At 37.2% G+C, this 26,158-nt stretch overlaps 1 protein-coding gene across 6 annotated transcripts in view; it reads left to right on the top strand.

Annotated features, from left to right (window-relative positions):
- The window catches only part of NPAS3 (neuronal PAS domain protein 3), a gene marked incomplete at both ends in the record, with an annotated part of 595,119 nt that extends 570,730 nt beyond the window's left edge, over positions 1-24,389 (top strand). For 5 of the 6 annotated variants that reach the window (XM_079537679.1, XM_079537680.1, XM_079537681.1 and 2 more), the window contains 4 exons: positions 1,832-1,938; positions 17,242-17,389; positions 20,463-20,592; positions 23,082-24,389. In XM_079537679.1, the coding sequence (XP_079393805.1) occupies positions 1,832-1,938; positions 17,242-17,389; positions 20,463-20,592; positions 23,082-24,389 (1,693 nt within the window). Of the gene's footprint in view, positions 1-1,831; positions 1,939-17,241; positions 17,390-20,462; positions 20,593-23,079 lie in introns of all 6 variants that reach the window. The other variant, XM_079537684.1, reaches the window with a different exon arrangement.
- Between the last annotated feature and the right edge of the window lie 1,769 nt (positions 24,390-26,158).

Raw genomic sequence — 26,158 nt, forward strand, 5'->3', positions numbered from 1 at the left:
GAGTGACAGAACTCTTGGTCCTGTCAAAATCTGTCAAGAGACTGTTCTTTTTTTATGTACTGGACTTCTCCCTCAACTTGAAGCATAGCCATCTCCAAACAGAAATACAATATTCTTAGGCCAAAGAGAGAACAAAAAATGCTAATGAGGAGAGTATAGAGCTGAGAAGAAGAGAGGCTTGAGTTTTTGTTCCTGTACTATTTTTGTTCTATGTATTATTTACACACTTGGTTTTGTATAAAAAATAATATACAGTCCAGAGAACAGAAAACTTTTAATGTCAGACTCCATTTGCTCTGATAAGGTATCTTATCACTGGTCAGAGTTCCTAGGTCCTTTGCTTGATGGCTGCTAATTCACTGTGCAAACTAAGTAGTGTAACTCAGCAGGAGAAGGGAGTCCCACTACCACCATCCCAGACTTCTTTATCTGATGAACGTTGTCATCTCCCAGTAGGTAGAAGAGATGCATTTCAATTGTGAACAGTTGTGGTGAACAGTAGATGGGTATCCCTACATAGGTATCCCACATCTGTCTAAATACTATAATACTAAACAGTCCTTTGACTTCAACATGCTCTGCAAGTGGGACAAGACTGTTGTGTTTTATGCTAAACTTGATCTGACAATCTGGCAAATCTGAGTCCATGTGTTTCTCCTGTGACAGTTTTGCAGGGGTTTAATATGGACAATGCAGCCAATCAGTGCTGCTGTTGCGCTATCTAATACTTCATTCCTGTTCCTCCTCCAGCCTTCCCTGTCTGTGCACTTTCAGATAGTTTTGCCAGTCAGTGCCTCAAGGTTTGTGCTCGCCACCTCTACCTGCTGGGAGCCCCTTGGACCTGTGTGGTCCAGTTTCTGTTTGATCTCCTCACTGGCCTGTACTCTGGATCACAATTCTGTTGTTTCAGCTGTCTGGTTCTATCAAGACATTTGGTGTTTCTTACAACTCTCTTAAATGGATGCCTATTATGGCTTACAACTGTGAAGTGGGCTTAAACCCAACCATTATAGCATGCTTTAAACTTTAAGGATTATTCAATTTCCAGAAAACAATCTTACTTTTAATTGCTGGTATGTGCAAGGCATTTTCCAAATGTTTTGTTTTCTCTACTGCACTTAAGAGCATTGTTATTTTGGTACTCAATGACAAAAGTTTGCACACGCTCACAGACACAAAGGTCTGAAGAATAGATTTTAAAGTCTCTACGTGCAATAAACAACAAAGTCCCAGTTGAAAGGGCCCAGAGTGAAAGCTGAGCTCCCAAATGAATTAGACTAAAAAAGATAACACCCTGAGGCATCTGTATGTCTCAGCATTTAAATTATATCCCTTGAAATATCAGTTTGGACTTGGTGCCAAGAGATGGTTGAAGATCTTTTTCATGAATATATGCAATAGAAGACCAATCTGTTTAAATGAAATTTCTCTAATCATTTGTGATAAACATACCATAGTTTTGCTTTATTGTGCAATTTTGAATCATCTTGGTCCTTTAATAAAGATTTTGGATTGTTGCAAATGCTTTACAGCTTCATGGAATTATACAGTCTTGGTGTTACACTGCAAGAAGAATAGGGAACAAAATAACTTTTCACTTACTCAGTGAATTATATGACTTCGAGGTTTTTTTTAAAACTGATTTCTCTTTTTGTTTTTAAGGCTTCTTCTTCTTAGTGCAGGTATGTTTGGTTTGAATTTATGGAAGAGACTTCATGACATTATTACAGTGGTGAAAAAATTATTTTGCAGATTTCATTTTCTTAGCCACTTCGCAATTATTGTGTTCTTTTCCTTCTTTAATTACAAATTCTATTTTTTTCCTTTTTAGGATTAGTGATTACATGGATTTGACCCCTGTAGATATCGTAGGAAAGAGATGTTATCACTTTATTCATGCTGAAGATGTGGAAGGCATCAGGCATAGTCATTTGGACTGTAAGTACCTCCATTTTTTGTCAAAATAATGTGCTATCAGATTGTTCCTGAACCACTGTTTATATTTCCTGACTGGAAGCCTGCATCTTGCAGCTGCTTTTTTTCATTACAGAACTTCATAGGAGGTAGCACAAATTTAGGTTTTTGTTATTTTCAAGTCTTTCTATAGATGCATAGCATAACTCACATATGTTGGAATAAAAAATTGTATTTGTGTTACTAGAGTTTCCAGTAGCTGTTCATGCACATGTTCTGTGCATTATTTTACTCCCTCAAAGAGGGAGTAAAATTCTCTTATGTGAGAAACACCTTTTCTACACAGAAAATGAACTCTCATTGTTTTTTGTTTGAATCATAACACGGAGGTCAAAAACCAGCATATTTGGGATTTCACCAGATTGTTCAGTACAGAACTGAGCTACATCTTCACCAGTGTTTAAACCACCCAGTGCATTTACATCTAAACAGCCTCAATCATCTAAGTCCCTGTTATTTCCACACGGGTAGTATCTGATGATCAGGATGAGGGAAATACAAGTACAAAAATGTTTCAAGAGACAAACATTACCAGAGAGCATGTGTCTCTGTATGGGGGAAGGGAGGTTCAGCTTGATTCCTTGTAATTAAACTCTTTATATTCTTCTTATTAAAAGCCATAGGGCTTAATTCTTTTCTTGTTGAGATCTGTTGACTTCAGTGACGGTGCTCCTGATTTACCCTGATATGAAAAGAGACTTAAGCCCATAATCTCTAGTTTATCTGTGCCTGCAGATAATTCTTTGGAAGTTTCAGTGACTGACTGTGTTTATGATTGACTTGTATGTTTTTCTAATTTAAAAGGCCATCTGAAAGCTGCTTCTCTCACATTTGAATAGCTCTGCTTTTTTGAAGTCTTTATAATGTAGAATTTGGTGAATCCATGCACCATGTCCTGTTAGCACTCACTAGTGAAAGGGTAGCAACCCAAATCCAGCTACCTTTATTAAGTTCTTAGAGAACTACACAAGATGTTAGAAGACATTATAAATCTTTGGTCCCTTTGCTTGTTACGTAAGAAAGATAGGAGAATAACTTTAACTGGAAAGCAAGACAGGAAGGACCACTTCTATGATAATATCTGGCAGCCAACACTATCAAGTTCTGTTAGCTTTCAAATAGTCCCTCAAATTACTTGCAGGTAAGGTGCATTTAGCATAAGAAGGTCAGGTTAGATAAAATTCTGTGGAAAAAAATCAACTATCCATAATGAAAAACAAATGGCCATTCTGCATCATTTACATTTGGATGTTTTAATATCCACAAGGATATGGCAGTTGATAAAAACGAAGGAACAAACCAAGAAACCTACTGGGTTCTCTTGAAACTGGAAGTCAAAAAATGACAAGTTGCTTTTCCACCGAATTATGTGACCAAGGAAATAAAAGATATTTATGACTGAGACTTAGCATACCACCTGGCAGAGATGAACATCCCATTTGAAAAAGACCTTAATCTTCTGAATGACCACTTCTCTCTGAAATAGAATATGCTTTATGAAACATTCATCTTCAGAAAACTTAGAGACTTCTTTCTCAAACAGTGCAGTGCAGTGCTGTGTGGCCTAGCGTATGAGCACTGGGCTAGCACTCAGGAGACCCCTGTGATTGCTTCACATTGCTGTAGATGTTTCTGCTCTCACTGTATGTCTGACTTCAGCAGAGTTCCAAACTTTTTCTGTAACTATAGCATAAATATTCTTTCTAGGCTCAATATTTTCAGAAGGTGAGGTCACTTAGTTAGGTCTTTTATTTACAGGTGTTCTCATGGCGTATAGGAACAGGATGTTCATAAAATCATTCAGGCTGGGAGGAACTCTGGAACACTATCTGAATCAAAATTGATTCATAGCAAATTTTTTAGGTCTTTGGCTAGCTGGTCTTGAAAACCTTCAAGGACAAGTATGCCACAACTTATCTGAGCAGCCTATTCCAACTACCCTTAATAAGGGCTTAATTATCACCACAGTGATTTTATTTTTTTTTTCCATCTGGCTAGTTAGAATTTCCCTGCTTTGATTGTGCAGCTCACAGCTGCATCTTAGCAGACTGTTAGGTCTCCCAAAGCCACCTCTTCTTCAGATCAAGCAAGCCTGTCCCTACAGGTTGAGTGCTCCAGCTCCTAACATCTTGATAGCCCTCTGTTGAGCTCACTGAAGTTTGTCACTATTTCGCTTGTACTGGAGTGCCCAAATTTGATGTTATTTTCCAGCTGCAGCATAAAAAAGGTCAAGTAAAGGGAAATAATGACTTTCTGTGATCTACTGGTTATCCCCTTTTGTACAGCCCGTAAAGCACACTGCTAGTTTGTGCTTAGTCTGTTGTCCACCAGGACCACTGGGTCCTTTTCAGCAAAGCAGCTACCCAGCCAGTCACTTCACAGCCTGTAGCATTACAGGGAGTCTGTCCATCCCAGGTACAGGCATTTGTTTTTTCATGTTGTTCAGAATCATGCTCTGGGTGAACAATCGTGAAGTTTAAATTAGACTTGGGAATAGCTCAGTAAGTATACTTGCCCATTATAACTGCTGCAAAGGTTGAAGTGATGCCCAAAGAGATGCTTGATTTTTCTAGCATTTGGAAAAGTACTTTGTAGAAATGCCATGGGAAAGAAATCATAAAAGTCCAAAATACTTTATAGCAAGTTTTCCATCACAGAAAATCAAGCTTAAACAAATCTAGAAAGATAAAATCCTTGTTTCAGTTTAAAAAAAAAAAAATTAAATTAGAAAAAAGAGCTAAAATTCAAGAATCTGCAGCACTGGCTGTAGAAGGTAAGAGACAGCAGAACTGTAGTTTCCCTAAATAGATAAAGCAGGAGGTTTGTCAGTCCTATGCAGAATGCTTGCTTGATATGGATAAAAAGAAGTTATACAATGTTTTAAAGAGCAGCTGGAAGCTGAAATATCAGTTAAAAGGCCCTGTGAAAAAGTAATGCAGGACTTGAGAAAGCATCAATCTGAAGATGTATTTGGTAGATGCTTACAGAGAGCATATAAAAATCTGATAGCTTTTTAAAGGACAGAAAATAGTTTTTAAAGATTAAAACAAGAATCCCAAATTGTATTGGTAAATCTAAGAGTAAGAAGAAACACAAATAAAACTGTTACTATTGCCTATTAATTGACAAAATATTAGGAAAAAATGGAAAAAATAAGACGAGTATATGCTCCCTTCTCATCCAGGTTATTCAAAGGCATCAAAGAGGGAGACAAACAAAGATGAAAATGCTGCACAAAATCATACGAAAAAAAAAGAAAGCTGTTGATGGCTTCAGATCATAGCAACCTATTAGAAACTGTGAAAAACAGGCCTTGTTAACTCTATCTCAGATAAAAGAAGACAAAAGCTGTTTCAGGAATGTGACAATAACAAGTATAATGGTGAAGAAGGTCTACGGGACTATAACAGTAACAACAATCTTTTGTAAGGGAACTGCTGCCCTAATTAAAGGTCAGCTACAGTCAATGGAAAACCTTTCATTGCTTCAAAGGACATGGGGATTATGTCTTAAAAAAGCAAATTTATAGAGATCCAAGTCCTGACCCCAACAAAGTAAATAGCAAAAATTCCACAAGGTTCAGTGGAATCTAGATTTCTACTTTGTGAGTTATGTTAGTTAAAGCTTAATGAGACCTCACCTGGAGTGCTGTGTCCAGATATGAAGTCCTTAGTACAGAAGAGACGTGGATGTGTTGGAGTGAATCCAGAGGAGAGGCATGAAAATGAGCCAGCAGATGGAACACCTTTCCTGTGCAGACAGACTGAGAGAACTGAGGATGTTCAGGAGAAGCGAAGGCTTTGGTGAGACCTCATAGTAGCCTTTATCGGGGGACTATAAGAAAGAAGGGACAGACTTTCATAGGTTTTTGTTGTGACAGGACATGGGGAAATGATTTCAGACTAAAACAAGGTGGATTTAGGTTGGATATAAGAAGAAAGTTTTTTACAGTAATGATGGTGAGGCACTGGACCTGGTTGCCCAGAGGGGCGTTGGGTGCCTCATCTCTGGAGACATTCAAAGTCAGACTGGATAGGGCTCTGAGCAACCTGATGTAGCTGTAGGTGTCTCTGCTTATTGCGGGGGAGTTGCAGTGGATGGCCTTTAAGGATCCCTTCCAACTCAAACGATTCTATGATTTTAAGATTCTAATGCCCTTATGAATTGGTAAAATAACATTTATACTTTACCTGTACATGTTCCTGCATCTATTCCAACACAGTAATATACAGTGACAATCCATAAATTACTGAAGCAAAAGCTTTTCTCAAATATAAATATAAAGGGATACTGTTTCTGTCTTGTTTCATACAAGCCAATTGATTGGTTTTACAATTTCACCTTATTAATGTATTTCCTATTTTGTAATACTTCTTGGTTTCAGAAGTTAGGGAAATTTTTCATTTGTTAATCTTTGATGCGTTTTTGAATAAATTGCTTGTAGAATCCTGACTGATACCACTTACAATAAATCAAGTCTCTCACTGAGAGAATAGTTATAATGTGCTGTAGTACACAGTCCAGCATCACAACACATCTGATGGCTCAGCTGACACCCCATAACTGACTTAGCTGCAATAGCTTGTGTTTGAATATGAGATCTCAAAAATTGCAAGTCTGGCCATACCCTGGCTCAGATACCATCCCTAATCCTACTCTGTATAACACAGTTCCTTGTTAGAATGTGGCATGAAAAGAGTAGAAGCTGAATGGTTTACACTGCATAGTTAAACATCTAGGACTAACATACTGAGAAGACCCCTTACAACTAGGTTACTTTTAAGAACAGAAAAGATGGTAGGGTCTCTCTTCCTATTTACCTGTGCCTAGAAACATTGCAGGGCTGAACTTCATATCAAGCAAAGAAAAGTCATGAATCTCTTCGCATGGGTAGAATTGTCTTTGCTCCAATGGTAAGAAAGTGATATAACAGATGGCAGGATACATTTTATGTCAAATCAATGTTAGAAATCAAGCAAATGAATAAAATTACTGATGTATTAGACAGAACACTGTCTTTAAGATTCAGCAAGGATAATCAGTACTGTTGTACAGATTGAAATACTATGCATGTGTACTTCTCTTTGGTTACCACTGTTATACAGAGGTCTGATTTAAGAAGCAAATATGCTGGTGTCATGTACTATAGGAGTACATTTTTCATTGAACTGAAAAAATGAATGATCCTCACTGAAAAGTAATTTCAGGTATTTGCTGTTGCAGTTCAATGAAGATCATTAAGAATGCTGCAAAGATGCATTTAAAGCATTTAAAAGGCTAGACCTCCAAAAGCAGCAGTGACTATACTTTGGACAAGTATAGAGCAATGTGCCACCGTCTCAAAATGAATATATTGCTTGTAAAAGTACTGTCAAAAGTATATACTGGCATATAATACATGTTTTTTTCATTTTGGAATCTTAATTGAGGTCTAAATTCAGAAACCTGACACTGACAAAAAAGATATCTGCTGTTCTCAGCTATTGCATAGAAAATATCATCCTACTCTTTCAGGATTTGATTTACAGCTATAAGAAATACAATTCCTCAGTAACAGTGAGCCAGGGCAGTTCATTTCCCATAAAGCAAAGGTCTCTGATGAGTGTGTTTCGTAGCATTCCCTTTCATCTACTTTATCTGGTTTTCAGTGGTTAGAATAATCCAGTATTTCTGAAAATAAAATGCTGCACATTCACCTTTATCATGGCTCCCATGTTTTTCAAGGGGTATTACCCCTCAGTCTGCTTTTGAATAAATAATATATTCATTATTTCTTTTACTTATGTTCAGTAGAAAAATCCTATTGCTGTACAAAATATTACTTAGTGCTTTAGCCTACCAGCTGTAGTTGAAGTAACCCTTTTAACTTATGCACATCAGTTATACTTTTTTTTATTCTCTTAATAACCTAAAATACATGAAAAACAAATAGAATGAGTTGATAATTTCTAACAGTAAAATACACTTCAGATATTTTGCTATCACGCTGTGGAATAACTCTGCAATGTCAAGTAGCACACAATTAGTAAAACTGTAGGGGGAAAAAAAAGAAGTGTTTTGATCCTGAAGAATTTTTATCCTAATCAGATCGAAATTTCAATGCTCTTGTAGTGCTTAATATCTTCAATCACCAAAAAAAAATCAAACTGATTCCAGTGTCAGGTTTTGCATTCTGGTACTGAAATAAAATGCTAAAATATACAAATGAATCTCATGTTTGTACAAGTTTATTATCATCGCTAAAAAGCAAGATTGATTCTAAATTAGGTTGATAGAATGTCTGGCATTTAGCTAATTCTTAAACCAAACTCGCCTGGCATCTTGATGACAGCCTAGTGTATCTCTTTGTCAGAGTGCTGTACAGTTTTCCTCCTTGTCTATACCATGCCCGTATCGTGGCCAGCAGAGATTTCTGCAGTGCAGACCACCATCCTTATGACCTTTCAATTGGAGATGGTGGAGATAGAGCAAGATGAGGGTATAAGAGAGAAGAAAATGGAAGAAACTGAAACATGTAAAGAAAACATTTTTTTAATTCACACTAGGAAAAGAATGAAAATGGAATTTGTTTCCAGCCCATACCTAGCATTTGTTTTTCAGAACTAGTGAATCACCCAAGCTTAGTAACAAAGAGCATGTATGACTGATATCTTTTAGCCACTTTCTGAAATCCTGTAACTGTAGCATTTGCTCCTGCAACTGTTTCTTTCAGCTATGCTGATCTGTCTAGCGCATTTTCTTTTTCTGCTCTCTGATCAATGCCAGTTACTTTAGAAGAAGGTAGAAAATACTGTGATTTTCAATTATGTATGTTGCACCCTCTTTTTTTCTGTATTACACTGTTTATTCATGGTTTATTCACTGTTTAAGATACAAGAATTTATACCACTGCCTACATTTCTGTTTTGGAGCAGGTCCTGTACTATTGCAATATTGAGTATTCTAATTTTCTCCTTAAATATTCACGTATCTCAAATCTCGATAAATTTTTAATCTTTATAGTATCTTATTGCTAAGTTTTTCACGTGCTAGTTTTATATCACTAGGCAAATGTTTTTTGTATGTAAAATATATTATTCATCAGAAGCATCAGGTCTTTTAGATAGTCAACAAACTGGAGAAGTTAACTGGAGAAGTTACATAGATAAAACTTAAGCTATTTAAACCACTGACTGCTGAACTTGCTATTTCCTAATTCCAGAATATTGCCTTCTCCAGCTTGCAGTATACAATTATTTTGCAAGATGCCTCAAATACAGTTTCCAGCAAAACTATTTTATTTAATTCCTGGTGTTATTTCATCTTCAAATTAAATCCAACTCTTTGATGCAGTACTGATTATTATGTCCCCATTTCAGTTTGTAGGCTCTCCATTGTAAGTCTTTCATAGCTCGCTTTTTGTTTCCCCAGTTGTCCATTAGTCAGTGAAATATCCTGCCTGCCTAATCCTGCCTGCTAAATGGCCTCCGCACATTTGTCACTTGCCACTAAAACTAAGGAAGAAAAGTGAACTGTTATGAAAGTGTACGAAAGTGTACTCAGGAGATATTTTCATGGCAAGGAAAATTGCAAGAGAAAGACAGGAAAAGAAAGTTTGGTTGATATGCCAAGTACTGTCTAAGGCAATTAACGACTCTTCAGAAATCTGCCTTTACTTCCACATTTGAAGTCCTTTTTTAAGCTCCAAATATAAGTTCAATTTTCATTTGAAGCCACTGTAATGGGCTTCTATCCTAGTGCATTGGTCAGCTGAAAATTACACCTAGCTTCTTCTCCTACTTGCATTCCTATTACAAATGCATGTAGGACTGGCTTTGTAAGTAGAGCTTGATTTGCCAGTTACTCCCTTAACCATTTTCTTTATTTTTTTCTACAGATTTTTTGTGCTCAAAATTTCCAACCCATTGATTAATTTATACTTCTTTGATATTCATGTTATGATAGATTGCAGAACAACATGGTGAATTGCAAGGCTGTGGGAATATCTAAAAAGAGAGGAATATATAAGATTTTATCATGTATCTCCAGGAGCGTTACCTTCACTCTGACCACTAAATTATTTTTGTCATCACTTTGCTACCTGCCATCTGGCTGCACCTCTATAAATGTATGCCATTTTAGAAAGGAAGGGGAAAAGTACTTCCAGTCACATATCCTTTACCTTTGCTGTTGAGATTCACTCTGAGATTATTGAGACTAAAAACATTACTTTATAAAGTAAGTTAGAAGCAGAGTGAGTGTTGCTCCATTGAAAATCCAGGGACAATGTAACATTTTTTTTGTAATTTCATAGGCTGTGAAATACTGCATCCTGAAATGAAACTATGCTAATGTATGAAGAGGCTGTTACAGATCTTTCTGGAGTTTCAGAAATACATTAGCACTACGTTTCTCTTTTTTTCTGTTCTTTTTTCTTTTTCAAAGGTCTGGGCAGTTGACCTATTGTCTCTGAGGGAGACTGTTTCCAAAGCCAGAAGGATATGAAAATAGTATCAGTAAAATCTGTAGCACATATCAAATACGAGATAGTGTGGCAACAGAACTTATTAGCACTCCTGTAAAAGAACCTGCATAAATCACCTGTAGTCTTGATATCCATGTGCAATGTGGTCAGTGGTGGATCAATATTATTTTTTTGATATCTGGTAACTTACAAAGCAAGTGGGCCTCTGTCTGAGACTTTGGCCCAGTGGGGATTTTGCGAATGCCCTGCCAATCATCTGAAGCCTTTGTAACTAACCTGCACAGACTGTTAGGCATTGGTTCTGTGATCATAAGAAACTTATTTATTCAGACATTATTTTATTCTTATTTTATATGAGTTGAGGGCAAAGGGAGAGTATTGCTAAGGTATCTTTCTAGGGCTTGAAGTTTTGCTGAGATTTTTAATAATTATTATTCTTTTTACAGTGATCAGGTTTAAAAAGGGCACTATGTTTTAAATATGCCTTATGTCATTCACTGCCAATAGTGAGATGATGATAAATCTTTGTGGGTTTAAAGGCATTCAGACATTCAGTTGTGCCATGCCACCATGACACTGTACTGATCTCTTTCCTGCAGTGTCTAAGCTGAGAAAACTATATTCATTTTGCTCAGTACAAGCATCCATACAGAGACTCAATCCATAAACAAAAGCATAGTTTAAAGGATAGTATCCTTTCACTCAAAACAGGCCATCTTTAATGTATGAAATTCAGAAGGAAAATTAATATAGTTGCCAATCTGCTTCTGTGTTCTGATCAGCCTCTCTGAAGCCACTGTTTCCTATTTGTAGGAGATATAGCTGTGTATAATTCACTGATAAATTTGGCATGGAAAGGGTTATGTTCTAAAGTCATTAATCTTACATAGATTTTCATATGATGGACATTAATATTACTGGAGAGATGGAGAACAGATTTAAGCTTCTTGAGCAAGCAGGGCCAAATTTCTCCTCTGATGTTGCATTTTAGTACCTGAAGGCAAAATTTGGATCTGGGATTTCATTTTCCCCTCCAGTTTGAACAGACAGAGTTCATTAATGATAATGGAAGTTCTGTCTGAAGTTGGTGTTCAAAGCAGGCTTGAGTTTCTAAAGGACCGTTTCAATATTAGCAGAAGGAAATCACTTTATGGCAGAATTGAAGTTTTAAAAGTCACAGGGAGACAGACAAATCACATGGGAGAGGAAAAGTTAAGAAGGGGAAAAGAAAACCTAGAGAATCTTAGGTGGAAAAAATCTGGAGTTTATTTTTCAATCCATTTTATTATTAAATAAATATAGTTTATTTACATCATTTCTATCTGTATAAAGAAGAGTTTTCTGATATACATATTGTAATCTTCCATAAGAGTGCATCCGGTGATACACTGAATTAGATAGTATGACTGTCATGAGTCTATTACATTTGTTCAATATCTATGTAATATTTTAAAATAAACATCCTACCTGGCATGGTATATTCTTGATAATAGTTATTGTTAAACATAAGTTTTCAGGATAAGAAGACAATTTTTAAGTGATGGACCATGGGTAATGGTATGTATTAGCCACCATGTAAGGAGGAGGAGAAAAAAAAAGTTCAGTTTTTCTAAACGGTTGATTACATCCTTGAGTAGAGGTTTTGGTTTCACTTAAAAAATTTTTTCCAGCAAGGTTGTTAATCCTTATTTTTGCCTAATTTGTCAGGTGTTTAAGTATGTAGCATCCTCACGCTGGATGATTTAGCAATATTACATACTGCAGAAGTAAGCAATCAATTGCCATGCACAGCATTTTGAGAGTGAATGCATATGCTTAAAACAATTTCATGTTAATGGAGGAGTTAGATGCGAGTTTGGGTACCAGTATATAGTTTTCCTTCAGGAATAGAACCTGCTCTTTCCCACTCGACTTTGGAAAAGATGAGATAAGCAAGTATTACTGCATAATACCAACAGCAAGTTAGCAGCCAAGGTCTCAGAAAGTAAGTGTTATTGACACAATACACCAAATTCTACCCAAACCTAAAAAGATGTTCTGATGAGAGACTGGAAATATCCCAGGGCTGGTAAGCAGCTATTTGCAGTAAGGGGAGATATAGCAATATGATCCATGGGGACATCAGTGACAGAATGGTGTCATTTTTGCCCGAGCAACCTGCTGTGGAAGCAATGCTTTCAGCCTGCTGTGTAGAGAGCAAATTTGTGCACAAGCTTTGCTTACATCCCCTTATGTTCACCCCACCCAGTGTAGGAAATGATAAATCAAAGTGTTTGCAGAGATGACATGTTTGCTCGTAGTGTATCTATGGGTCTTTCATTATTTATCTCATAATTTTGTTTAAGTACCAGATATAACTCGGCATTACTAAATATTGTTCAGTCCTTTGTTCTCATTGCTAAAATCCAGTCTGTGTATGCCTACTATTTAAAACATCTAACTCACTAATTGCAAAATCTATAGAAAAGTCCTTAGAACATCAAAGACATCACTTGATCCTCGGAGCTGTTATAAATGAAAAACTGTCTCTGTTACAAGCAAATAAGGCACTTAATGCACTCTTTCTGGCTGTGATGCTATTTTTCCTGTGGGTTTTGAAAATGACCTTCCTGTAAGTATCAAGGACTGTAACTTTTCAGATAAAGAAACTGGTTCTTGTTTTAAGTCTATGCCAGGCTCATTCCCCTATAGCCCACAGTTTTCAAAAAGAGAAGAAAAAGTAATCCAGAATTAAAAAAAAAAAAAAAAACCCTCTGTTTCCAGAGCAAGTTACCCTGTCAGCTTGCCTTGGGCCTTAGGTGGAGAAGTAGAGATTAAAGAGTCAGTATTCCTTTTCATGTTTCGTCTGCCAGTTTTGTGAATGTAGAAAGAGTACTTGTGGCTGTAGCTAAGTATCCAACTGTGGTATTAAATATGGCATTTTCATTCTATTGCAGTAAATTAAAAACACTTTTATAAGTTTATTACAACAGGAATTTAGTATCAATACTATATTCAGTCATTGATAAAGGTATTACAAGGAGAAGGCTGAATAGCACAGCAGATGTAACCTCAATATTTTCACTAATTATAAAGAACCTCTTTGTGAGGCTGTGTGAATATGTAAGATGATCTCATCATTTCCTATTTACTCAATACTTACCTGAATACGCAATATAGTGTAGCTTTTAAATGCATACGCGCATGAGTAGAATGTCCTTTTGTAAGAGACCTTGCTAAAAGACTGCTTTTGATATACAATTTCTTCATCTCCTCTTCAAACTGAATTAAGCTACTTCCTTCTTTTAAAACACAACTCACTATTTAGAAGCTTTGGCTTTGATTTCTCAGAACAGCCTCACAGGAAGAAACCATGTTCTTTTTCCTTTTGTAACCATATTTCTGAAGACAAACTTGTACTGATTTATTTTGATTTCTGAACAGAAATAGGTTCCTGCAAAGAACACTGACTGTTTCTTCTTCTCCCCCCTCCTTTGCTGCACTGCTACAAGTATATTGCTGAGCACAAAGCTACCAAGGAAAACTGAAATCCCTCTGTTGGGAACAGTGTACATAGCAATATATTCATACTTTGAGAAACAAGTGAGATTTTTAATTTAGTTTTTAGCATTACGTACTGTGCATTTCTTGCATGCTAACCACTGAATTGAAGCTGAGTAAGTAATGTCTAAGCAAATTTTATACAAGTTTAACATCTACCATTTTAGGGAATATGTCACTCATTTTAAAACATTAGCCCTCAGTAATTAACTTTGACTAAAGGTTTTATATAGATACGTGTGTATATATACATATATATGTATAATTATGTGTTTTCTTTTTCCTAGTGTGTAGAATTTTCATTCTCTTCCTCACAGTTATACTGACTGTAAAAATTGCTCCTGACAGCTATTTAGCTGAGAAGTCAGTGTTTGAAAGATTTCTCTATATTTCCATACAACTTGGCTTGGTAACAAGGTCTTTTTTCTCCTCTCTGTTATAAGTACGTAACTTCCATTAACATTTTGGAGACATGCATGTATTGGCAGGAGAAACAAAGTCTGTAAGAGAAGTCACCTTTTGTGCTGTTCTTACAAATAGGCTGATATACCCAATCCTGCACAATCGCATCCAACTTCAGTCATCTGAGAAATCCCACTGATGCGGTCCCAAGTCTTACTTTCCCACATACTTTGTCTGCCAGGCTGGATATTCCATGTATGTTTTTCTAAATAGAAAACAGTTTTGCTAGCAATTTTGGTAACAAACAGAAACTTAAAACTCTGTATTTCTCAGTATACAAAAACACAGACCTGAATTCAGTAAGGGAATTGTCTTAAATACATTCTGATTAACCTCAGAATGTGATCCAAATGCTATTATATTTTCCTAAATTTATGCTAAACTGAAATGGGTTATCTGTTACTAGTAACAAAACATAACTTCAAAAGCACAGCTTAAGTTGGACTAATTCTGTACTTCATTTATTCTCAAAACCAGTAACTTTATTAATGGACTCCCCATACCTGTAAACTGAAGATCCTTAAATAATACTATAAATTAGAAAACATATCAGATGTTTTCATTCTTTCTCTTGCATCACATTGAGAATTTTTTTTTCCAAGCTACAGTATGATCTTTCAAACCTGGGTTGAGTCTATCCAGTATACTCTCAAAGGATGTAAGAACCAGATTCAGCAGCACAGCACAGCACAGCTGGTCTGCCAGACAATCTCTTTACAGAGAGAATTTTTATATTGAATCGTGGGGACTTCCTCAAGAGCATGGTCCACAAATCTCTCATATGAAATGTGCCTTAGACAGTTACAGGGAGAAAAATTCTATGTATGTGGCAATATATCTGAGCTGGCCAAATAGAGAGGAACATGAACTTCATGGAAAGCCTATTTTCAAGATAGTATTTCAGATTTTCTTTGGGCGCTCAGTAGTTCGAGAGCCTGAACTCTGTCTGTAGATTTTTTGCATGCAGCACCTATACATTGAATTCTGGCTTAAAAAAGCACATTTTCCTTCAGAAATGGCTTGTAAGGTTTTAGTTTTCCCTCTTTCCATAGCTCTGAAATGAATGCTCAGTGCAGCTCATGACACAGACTTTTCCAGTGGTGCCAATGTACCTCTTACAACCAATGTAAGAGGTACTGAAGGAGGAAATGTCCAGAATGAAATGGACTTAAAGGACTAGAGGATCTGGGTCTCCATAATTATCACTGTGCAGGATTGCTGTGTCAAGTCACTGTATAGTGACTCACCTTGACTTTCAAATATCCACTATGGGCAATTATGAGGTATCCGAGGTAGGAAAAAATCCGCGTATGTAGGGCTGCCTCTGTAAATGTCCTTTTTCTGTAGATATATGTACAGGGATCGTACAGGGATCTAGATACAGATACACAGAAATGTATAATTAGGGGTATAGACATTTGGTTAACTTGAAAGCTCCAAAGTATAATTTGTCACATTTATGGCACGAACTTTAACTGCCTTAAATACTTACTCTTTTCGAAAGTGACTTTTTTCTTTTCCCTTTGCAAAAAATAAAAAATAAAAAAATAGAAATGTACTTCATGAAACCATTGTATATGAAGCACTTATTAGCCGTAATTAAATGGACAATATGAATTTACTACATCTTTAGGACTCTGGCTTGTTCTGGTTTAGAGCAAGATGATTAATGCAAATACATATTACTTGAGATAACCATTTAGCAGCTAATTTAGCCAAATTTATTACAGCAGTTAGAGGTTTTTCATTTTAGCAGACGGAGACAAGGACATGACAAAAGCAAAAGGAGTATACGAATGCACAGTGCCCTCTAGTGTACAAAGCTTCACAGGATTAGTGAGAATTGCAGACAAGAGCAAGCATTCATGTAACAATAGTACCCAGATTTTGTATAGTTTAGATTTTCTTTAAAACTATGCAGCGTCCATCCTTTGAAACATTTGCATTTCATCCCATTTTCCTGACACTGTGGCATCAGGCACAAAGCAAATCCATTTCAATTTGGCAATATTTTGGTTGAAGTGTTACTTTAAACATCTGTATTTTTAAGCCTTCTTTCTGCAAGCATATAATAGCATCGTTTCACATTACTGATTTCTTTTACTTGTTTCTCTGTTTCTTAGCATATTTCAAACATTGGAGAGAGCTGTCACTCTTTGGCTCTAACCAAGTCATTCTGTGCTTCCCTTAGGCCTCTTTCTCAGTCTGCTGGTGGATTTACTTTGCTCGGGTAGAAGTAAATTCTCCCAAGACTTTCCCCCTACTGACCAGTGGAGATTTGGTTCATCTGAGAACTGTAAATTCTGTTTGACAAGATCAAAGAAACAGATGTATAAGTTCAGTAGTTGATATCGCCTGCAATAAGGAGAAATGATCAAAGCAGCAGGGGTAGAGTATCTTCCCAAACCTTTCAAATATCCAGAATCTCAAAGAGGTCTACCTAGGAGCTATGAATAAATCACATATAAATTTGCCTCTTTTTTTTCTTTTTCTTTCTTACAGTTTGAGTGCATTGAAAATGTCCACATAGCAATAAGTATTCTGTGAGCCAAAGAGATTTGTAGTTCTTTTCACTTCTTTCACTAGAGTTTCCAAAACCTGATTAAAAGTAAACTTTAAAAGCTTGTAAAGCATACAAGCCATTATACTGAGCATCAGATGCCATTTGCCATCTCATTAAACCTAAACGAAGTTCAGAATCTTTTGCTCAAACATGTTGGATGTTGTACAATGCAGATCATTTTACTACAGTTCTAATATGCAATATATCTTGTTTCTATTCTACTTGTATTTTTCCCCAGTGTTAAATAAGGGTCAGTGTGTAACAAAGTATTACCGCTGGATGCAGAAGAATGGAGGTTATATCTGGATACAGTCTAGTGCAACCATAGCTGTCAATGCCAAGAATGCAAGTGAGAAAAATATCATCTGGGTCAATTACCTTCTCAGGTACATCTTCCAATCCCTTCTCTCTTGAACTGCTCTCTCTATTGCTTAACTGTGCTTGTGAGAGTTTTAGGAAAAAACAATTGCTTGCTGTAGAGTACTAATGAAAACAATTTTTTCCTATGGTCTGCTATTTGGTTGAATGTATTAAGAAATCTGTCACATCTCAGTACACTGGAATATTTTTGAATTATGCTGCTTTAGCATTCACGTAAACCTTCCATCATTTTACTGCATGCCTTCACTGTCCTGAAGTCTACCCAACCTGAGCTGAAATGTAGAAAATTCACACCAACTTGCAGTGGCTGTATTATAAAATATGGTATGAAGTGCTGGACACTGGTTTATTTGGTTACTAAAAATGCATGGAAGCAAACTTCCTAGACGACTATGAAAAAGAAAGGTGTCTCTGAAAAATATTCAGCTCTCACTCTGAAAAGCAGAATTTTCTCAGAAGAAAAATCTTGAAACAATGTGTTACTCTTATAACTATTTGATGGTATTCACTTTTAAAACTGCAAAATAGGATTCACAAGCAAAAGTAGTTTTTAAGATTGTTTGAAACCAAAACAGTGAAAGATTCTTCCCTGAAAAATTCTGTTTTACCAAGCACAAGTGTTTTCAAAGGACAGGTTTCTGAGCTCAAGGGAAGGCCAACAGCCAGTGAGAGACAGTGAATTATAAACCTGACCTTTCTCATCTGAAAATACTTTTCAACACATTCTGTCCTGTTAAGTGTTCAATAAGATTGGGAGATTTTCTGTTTCATTCCAGAGCAAACAAAACAAATAAAATTTGAAACCTTGAGATTGTTGAGAAATGCAATTGTCATTTTCTGACCTGTTCTCCTTTTAAATTGCTTGTCGTGGTTTGCTACATTCCCTTTGATGCTGTGAGAGCTCAAAGTGATCTGCAGGGGTTAGAGTGTGACTTTATGCCAACTCCAGCAAGCCCATGCCTGCCTAAACTTGCATGTTGAATTACTTTTGATATCCCTATTGAGGAAGAGAGGGAAGCAACCCCCAGCGGGAGAGCACTGAGGGAGCCCATGAGAAACCTTCCATGGAGATGGAGTGTAATCTGACTGGTGTTAGTTGCTTCTGCCCTGCTATGATTAAGCATGGATGTTTCCAAAGATATCCTTATCCTTCAATTTTTGTGTCTTCTTTAAAAAAAGTGGATGCTCATCATCCACAGAGTAAAGTGTTAGCTGAGCCTGCAAGAGAGAGGCAGAATGCGGCATTTCAAGAGTTCAGCTTGAGCCTGCCAATTCTGCACTGGAAGTACACCTTCAATGTCCCAATACTAACAGGGCTTCATACTGCTCAGAAATGTATTCATTTTCTATTAAAAAAAATATAAACAGTTGCCTCTGCCCCCTTTGCTGCTTTTCAGACAGTTTCTGAACTCAATCCTTAAATGTTCTATGAAATTATTTTCTGTAGCAAAAGACTAAATCTAACAAAAAAAAAAAGGAGAGAAACAGTGTGGTCTTACTCAAGACTGCTTCCAAAATTGACTTTTCTACTACATTCCCTTCACTGGTTTGCTAGAGAAAGATTAATTTCTTCAGTTAATTTGTATTTTTAATTTAGATTTATCTTAGTACTGGAATCCACGAAGGGTCCAAACCATATTTTAATGGCAGATCAAGGCATAATTAGGTCTACTCTGAGCCAGAGTAGACTGGTCTATATACATTTCCATGCATTAGAAAGTACGATTCAGCTGTCTGCAAAGAGATAGACTAATTATAGCGTCAGGGAGGATTAATGCTGTTCTTGTTCCAGCAACTTGTTATTCGCAGTGTGAAAGCCCTCAAGCATCTTTTGCTTACAGGGGGCAAATTTGGGGACTGCCCTGGGATGCAACAGAATAAAGTCACTTTGTCAGGACAAAACCATAAAGATGGTAATTGTATGAATGGCATTTCAGTGTGAGCTGTGTGAACTCTGAATTTTCTCACTACGCTGTAATAGACTGAATATGGGCACAGTGTCATTGTGATAGTGTGTCAGTCACCCCTAGTCCTGCCTCACATTGTTCTACACAGGACTGCAGATTTTCTGCTCTATCACGGGGAAGGAATTTGAGTTGCTTAGAAATGTTCATCTATTCAAAAATGATTAAAGACTTTGTTTATTTTCAACATTCCAATGCCACTTTTGTGCAGCTGTGTTCCTCTCTCTTTGCACTGGTTTGGAAAAGGAACACATTTTGGAAAGTGCAAACCAGGAAAAGGCTTAGCATTTTCTTCAGTTTCTCTGTTAGTGTAGCTTTTTTGCATTGCAGTCGTGTTCGTTGCTAACAAGTCACAGGTGAGCACCACATGAGCAGCTGAAGATATGATTATAATGGGTGTGTTGACAGTTCTTTATCCCTAACATATGCATCTTAACATGCATATGTGCATCTGTCATAGAGTGGTTGCTTACAGTTTCTTGGTGATGTGGATCCATGTGTGCAGTATTTTAAATCTATATATATTTAAGCATATATATATCCTTTTTAGTTATCTCCTGGCCGAGCTCTTTTAAGTAGTGGTCATTTCCTCTAGCCCTAACCGATCACCTTCTTACTAATTTTGTGCATGATCTGTTTGTTGAGAAAAATCACTTGTTAAAATGGCCCTGGGAAGGTTAATATATTTTTACAGAGATAATTCTAATAGATGTTGGTGGTGGAAGAGAAACAGGTTGGAAAAGTTACAGCACACTCCTTGTATTTCCAAGCACAGTAATGGATGGAGTTGAAATAGAAATATTCTGTTGTTCAATGATGGCACAGTATGTCAGATATCATACAAACCACTGTGTCCCACTTTGGTAAGAATACTTTCTTAGCTCTGAAACTTCACTAGAATGAAACAGTTTTTATACCTGATCAACATAATTATTTGACAGACTATTAACATACCTTCATAAAATCCCTGCTGTAAAGCTCTAAGGAAACAAAAACATATGGTTTTGTGTTTGCTCTGCTATTCTTTCTATTTATGTTCTCTGATATGTAAAGAAGAAAAAACATGCAACTACAAATCATCCAATTGTGGTTGTATATGCTGTCTCTTCTTCAGTAACCCAGAGTACAAGGACACTCCCATGGATATTGCACAACTTCCTCATCTGCCAGAGAAAACCTCAGAATCCTCAGAGACCTCTGACTCTGAATCAGACTCAAAGGACAATTCAGGTAACACAAATGATGTATCCTTCTTTATAGTCACAAAAGGTCCATGACATGAGAGCCACATGGTTGCCTTTCCAACAGCTTCTCAATGTTTCTCAAGGAGTGTTTTGTTACAACAGCAAAAAATCCTGTAGAATTAAGTTGTTTGAAGAAATCCAAGACAATATTTTAATAACCTCAGCATTTTCACAGTATCTCAATTTCCTCAAAGTTTCTATTAATTCTGTGGCTACATCCTTGCCTACGCTGCACTGAACAAAATATTTGGGTCTCCAGCTAAGCTTCATAAAGAGGTGTTTGCCTCATGAAAGACCATGGAATTGTAACTGTTGAATATAATTATAGTTTTTATATTTCAAAAGCAGTCAAACTTTCTGAACATAAATATCCACCATCAGTCTCCATGACCTTTTTTCTTATAGAAATGCTTTTTTTTATTATTATTAGTTTCACTGGGGAACAACGAAGACTGCAAGGTTTTAGGGTCTCCTTGGGTTAAAATAATTACAATTTATTGGAAGGTATAGGTTCAAGCACTTTTTTCTAAGCTCTTAAGGTCTAGGATTCAGCTATGTTTTAAAAGCTAAATGTAATTATCAAACTTAATATATAAATTAGTTTTACAAATGGTCCATGCACAGATGATTCACTGTGATTATACATGCCCAGGTACAGATTAACTGGCTTTTAAAGGAAAATGTTTGTCCATGGCCCAAGTTGAGGTTACTTGACTGCAGCACATATATATGATAACATTTAAAAAAGAAAAGAAGAACCAAAATTGGAAAAAAGCACTACTGTGTGTGCTTCCTTTATACTGTCTTGTTTCTAAATAGCCAAAGAGCACACATGTGAAGAAAAGTTTGCATTTCTCATGAGCACTCTAAGTTTCTCCAGGTGAGATATACACATATGGTCATAACTCCTAAGGCTGACTCAGACCAAGAGGGTATTCTTTAATGGTGCAGAGATGTGTACATCCTAGAAGATGTCTACAAGCCTTACTAGACAGCAAAAGAAAGGGTTGTTTCTTGCAAAATAATTAAACAGAAATTGCAAGGGATCTGAAATCAGAGCACTGTATTGGATGCAACCAACAAGTTCAGTTCAAGCTCTGATAAAATCCCAGACAAATTTTGTGCAGTTTTAGAATCCTTCACCATAAACCCACACTTGTCCAACTAGAAATCAGGTCTAGAAGACAACATCTTTAAAAATTATAAGTGAAACTCAGACCCAGATGGCTGCAGTTTGGAGTGTTGTGGCTCTTCATTTGTTTCTGTGGGTTTTGTTTTTCAAAATGAGAGGTCTCTCTGTTGTTAATGACTCAAGCAGAAGTCTCTCCAAGCAACTTACTTGAAATTAATACAAAGTGTATTGCCCTGAATCCTCAGGCAGCTTCCCCATCAGGCCTACCTGCTCCAGCGTTTCCAGCTCTTTTGGTATTAACATGGCTTCAGGAGTAACCATTCTGTAAAAGAAAACTGCCCCTTCCCCTCTCAAACACAAATGTACTGAAAGGGGAATACTTGGCCCTGATGAGTGGAAAAAAAAGAAATCTTTTATTTCCCAATAGATATCTGGCTGTTTTGTAAAAGACGGGGTCTCCTGAAGCCTTTTGTGACCCTTTCAAACACAGCATGATAATGGAGAGTATTCATTCTCATGAGTCCAGTGGACTAGAGTGTTTATCTCATCCGTATTCAAATTAGGTAAAAAAAATCTAAAATACAACTGAAAGAATTCAGGCAAGAAGAGTGACAGCTTCTCAGTGCTGTAGATGGGCTGCTTTCAATGGCCCTTAGATGATTTGGATCAATCGAGAATTTAATTCGCTGCCTGAATCTTTTTTTCTGTGTTTTTTTTCCTTGCCCTTCAAGAGAATATGAAAAGCCAGGCTAGCAACGTAACAAAATTGTTTAAACTGGTTTATTCATTCAGATTTATACACATATGACCTGCATCTCCTCTCAATACTGGAGGAGAGTGGCAGAAATTCCACAGCAGTCAGAATAGCTGTGTCTCTTCGAAGTGGTGAAGGTGAAGGAAAATGAGATGACTAAGAATCCTCATTAGTTAATAGTGCTACATTTTGATGCCTTCCCACTTGAGGAGAACACATAAGTGAAAGAACAATAATCAGAGCATAATGGTCATAATGGGATTGTTCACTGACTCCTCTTCCTTCAGGTGAAACAGGGCTCTCGTGCTCACAGTTGTAAAGACAGTTCTTACCAACAGAGCAGATATAAAGGGCTTCTCATCCAAGGTGCCTTAGTATATGCTCAAGAAAAATTCAGGCCAGACAGATAGCACAGGCCTTTAGTGCCTTGAAAATCCCAGGTCAGAGAGATTAATGGTGATCAAAACTCCGCCAACACCATATTGCAAATAAACATGGCTCTACAGAAGAGAATGCCTCATTGGTAGGTAGAAATCTAGATTTGGGCTGTAATATTATATTCTCATTGCTAATGATTTGTTTCACTTTCCTTTTGCTTTAGAGGACAATGAGAACTCAAAGTCAGACGAGAAAGGAAACCAGTCAGAAAACAGCGAAGACCCTGAATCTGACAGGAAAAAGTCAGGAAATCAGTCAGATAATGAAATGAACTGTAATGATGATGGGAACAGCTCCAGCAACCAGGACAGCAGGGACAGTGATGACAGCTTTGAGAATTCGGACTTCGAGAATCAAAAAGCTCCTGAGGACAGTTTTGGCACTCTTGGTTCTATGCAGATCAAGGTGGAGCGTTTTGTTGAGAGTGAGTCAGACTTGCGGTTGCAGAACTGTGAATCACTGACCTCGGACAGTGCCAAGGACTCAGACAGTGCAGGGGAAGTAAATGCCCAGTCTTCTAGCAAACATCAAAAGAGGAAGAAGAGAAGAAAAAAGCAAAAGGGAGGCAGCATGACCAGGAGAAGGCTGTCAAGCACCTCAAGCCCAAACGGACTTGACTCAGCTTTGGTAGACCAGCCCCAGCTGCTCTCGTCGCCAAACAGTGCCTCAGTGCTCAAAATTAAAACAGAAATCTCAGAACCTATCAATTTTGATAATGATAGCAGTATTTGGAATTACCCCCCCAACAGGGAAATCTCAAGGAATGAATCACCCTACAGTATGACCAAGCCCCCCAGCTCCGAGCACTTCCCTTCCCCCCAAGCCAGCAGTAGTTTACATGTCTCCATTCCAGACTCTGTTCTCACCCCACCAGGGACTGAAAATACTGCCAGCCGCAAAACTCAGTTCAGCACCTCATCCAACTCAGCCTTGGCTCCTGTGTCCTCTGACCCTTTGTCACCCCCGCTTTCAGCATCTCCAAGGGATAAACACCCAGGTGGTCCCACAACTTCCAACTCTTTGTTGTACACTGGGGATCTGGAAGCCCTTCAGAGGTTGCAAGCAGGCAATGTGGTGCTTCCTTTGGTTCACAGGGTAACAGGAACCCTTGCCGCAACAAGCACTGCTGCTCAGAGGGTCTACACCACTGGCACTATTCGGTATGCTCCAGCTGAAGTTACTTTAGCCATGCAGGGCAACCTCCTCCCCAACACCCACGCTGTTAACTTTGTTGATGTTAACAGCCCCAGCTTTGGGCTGGATCCTAAAACACCGATGGAAATGCTCTACCACCACGTTCACCGACTCAATATGTCGGGACCATTTGGAAGTGCTGTGAGTGGGGCCAGTCTGACCCAAATGCCTGCAGGGAATGTGTTCACGACTGCCGAAGGACTTTTTTCCACTCTTCCATTTCCTGTGTACAGCAATGGCATTCATACTACACAGACTCTGGAACGGAAAGAGGATTGAAATATGACCACATACTGTGTTCAGTGTTAAGCTCTGAGGCATAGACTATGTTTTAATTTAGACCTTTAATTCTAGCACTTTGAATTCGAGCAGGTCAGTTTATTCTCTCAATATGACAGTCCCCATTTCATTCCCCTTCTCTTTAACTTGACTTATTCTTTAATGTAAAGATATTTTTTTATTTTTGCCTTCAGAGAGTTGAAGTACCAGTTGCCTGCCATTTTGTCTTCTTCTAAGATGTGTGTTTTTTCCTTTGCATCTTTATTAAGATGCCTTTAATGTGTATGCCTCTGCCATAGAATACTCAGTGTTGTGGTAAAGAGATTTTAAAGTGACAACCATTGGTTTTACTTCAAAATGATCTTGATATGATCAAGATTAAAAGAGACAAGCATAAACAATGTGCCCTGTTTGACTAAGTCAAATGAAAAGGGGTTTTTGTTCCTAATTCCTTTAAAATAGGGGATAGTATTTTAGAATTTTATGCAGAGTTTAATTCTCTTTTTATGGTTAAGATTTTCTTACTTGCACATAAAATAATTTGGGTTCTTAAAAAGTTAATTTCTGGCCTGTGACTAGAATGTTGAAAAGTTGGACTAAATGTTAATTACTGAAACTTTAACTTAATTTCTAAAACCATGGTGCTATCATTTATTAATCTGTAATATCTTCATACAATTTGCAGCTTGTGGGCTGGGTTTTTTGAAAAGAATGTGTTCTGTACTGGTCAATAGTCGGGTGCTGCAGTCTCCTTGGTTAGTTAAGACAAAAGCCCTCATTAACATTTGCTGCAGGATTTAAATTTTTTACCTCCAAACTAACAAGCATAGCCTCACATTAAATTTAAATGGGTCAGGAAGCCTTTTTCAAAAAGCGCTTAAAAATAAAAAACTCAATTTAATTGATGCAAGGAGCAGTTTCTTAGGTGCATATTGTTTTGCTTTTGGGTTTTTTTTTGTGTTTTTTTTTTTTTTCTCAGTGTAACTGAGGCTAATTCTACATCAAATAACACTTCAGAGTAAAAAGAAAAAAGAAAAAAAAGAAAAAAACCACAAAAAAAAAATACCAGAAGAACTATTTAACATGTTTTGTTTTTCATTTAATGTTATAGAGGGAAGGTTGTAAATTTCTTTTTGTTCTTTGATTTGGGTATTTTTGTTGCTTTTTCCTTATTTCTAGTGTTGAAACCAATATGTTATAAAACTAAAGAGTGGGTTAATAAGCTTGAAATAGATAACTACAACTGAAAACTGCACATTAAGTAAAAGAGAAGAAATCTCCTATTTTGTCTTCATTGCCAGAAATCACAGTGTAGTGTCAAACACTGCAAATGACTGTCAAATATAAATTCTTCTTCCACTCCATCTTTGGCAGCTGTTTGTTAAGGCATCTAATAACAGATGTGAGAACTGTAATGTGTACAATGTGTAAGTGTCCTTGGCTGTCAGTCCCATTGCAGTTTCAATGTGTGTTACTATATGCAGTATATACTAAGCTAATGTAGTTGTTTTGTCCTTTGTCTTCTCTGTGCTTTATCTCTAGTCTGGAGTGGTAAAGTCCCATTCCTGCAGTCCTAGTGAACCAGTGATTCTTGGGGGTTAGTGGTTTTTGTGTGGTGGCCTTCCTCTGTAATGTCACCTTATGCTGCTTCCACTGTCTGTATACCTTTTAATTTCTGCAGTTGCTTTGCTGTTGTGTATTCTCCAACCTCTCTCTCCCCCACCCCTCCCCTCCTCTCCACGCTTCCCGTCTCTTTCTCTTCCTCTCTC

The sequence above is a fragment of the Tetrao urogallus genome, assembly GCF_951394365.1.
Source record: "Tetrao urogallus genome assembly, chromosome: 6".
Classification (NCBI taxonomy): domain Eukaryota; kingdom Metazoa; phylum Chordata; class Aves; order Galliformes; family Phasianidae; genus Tetrao; species Tetrao urogallus.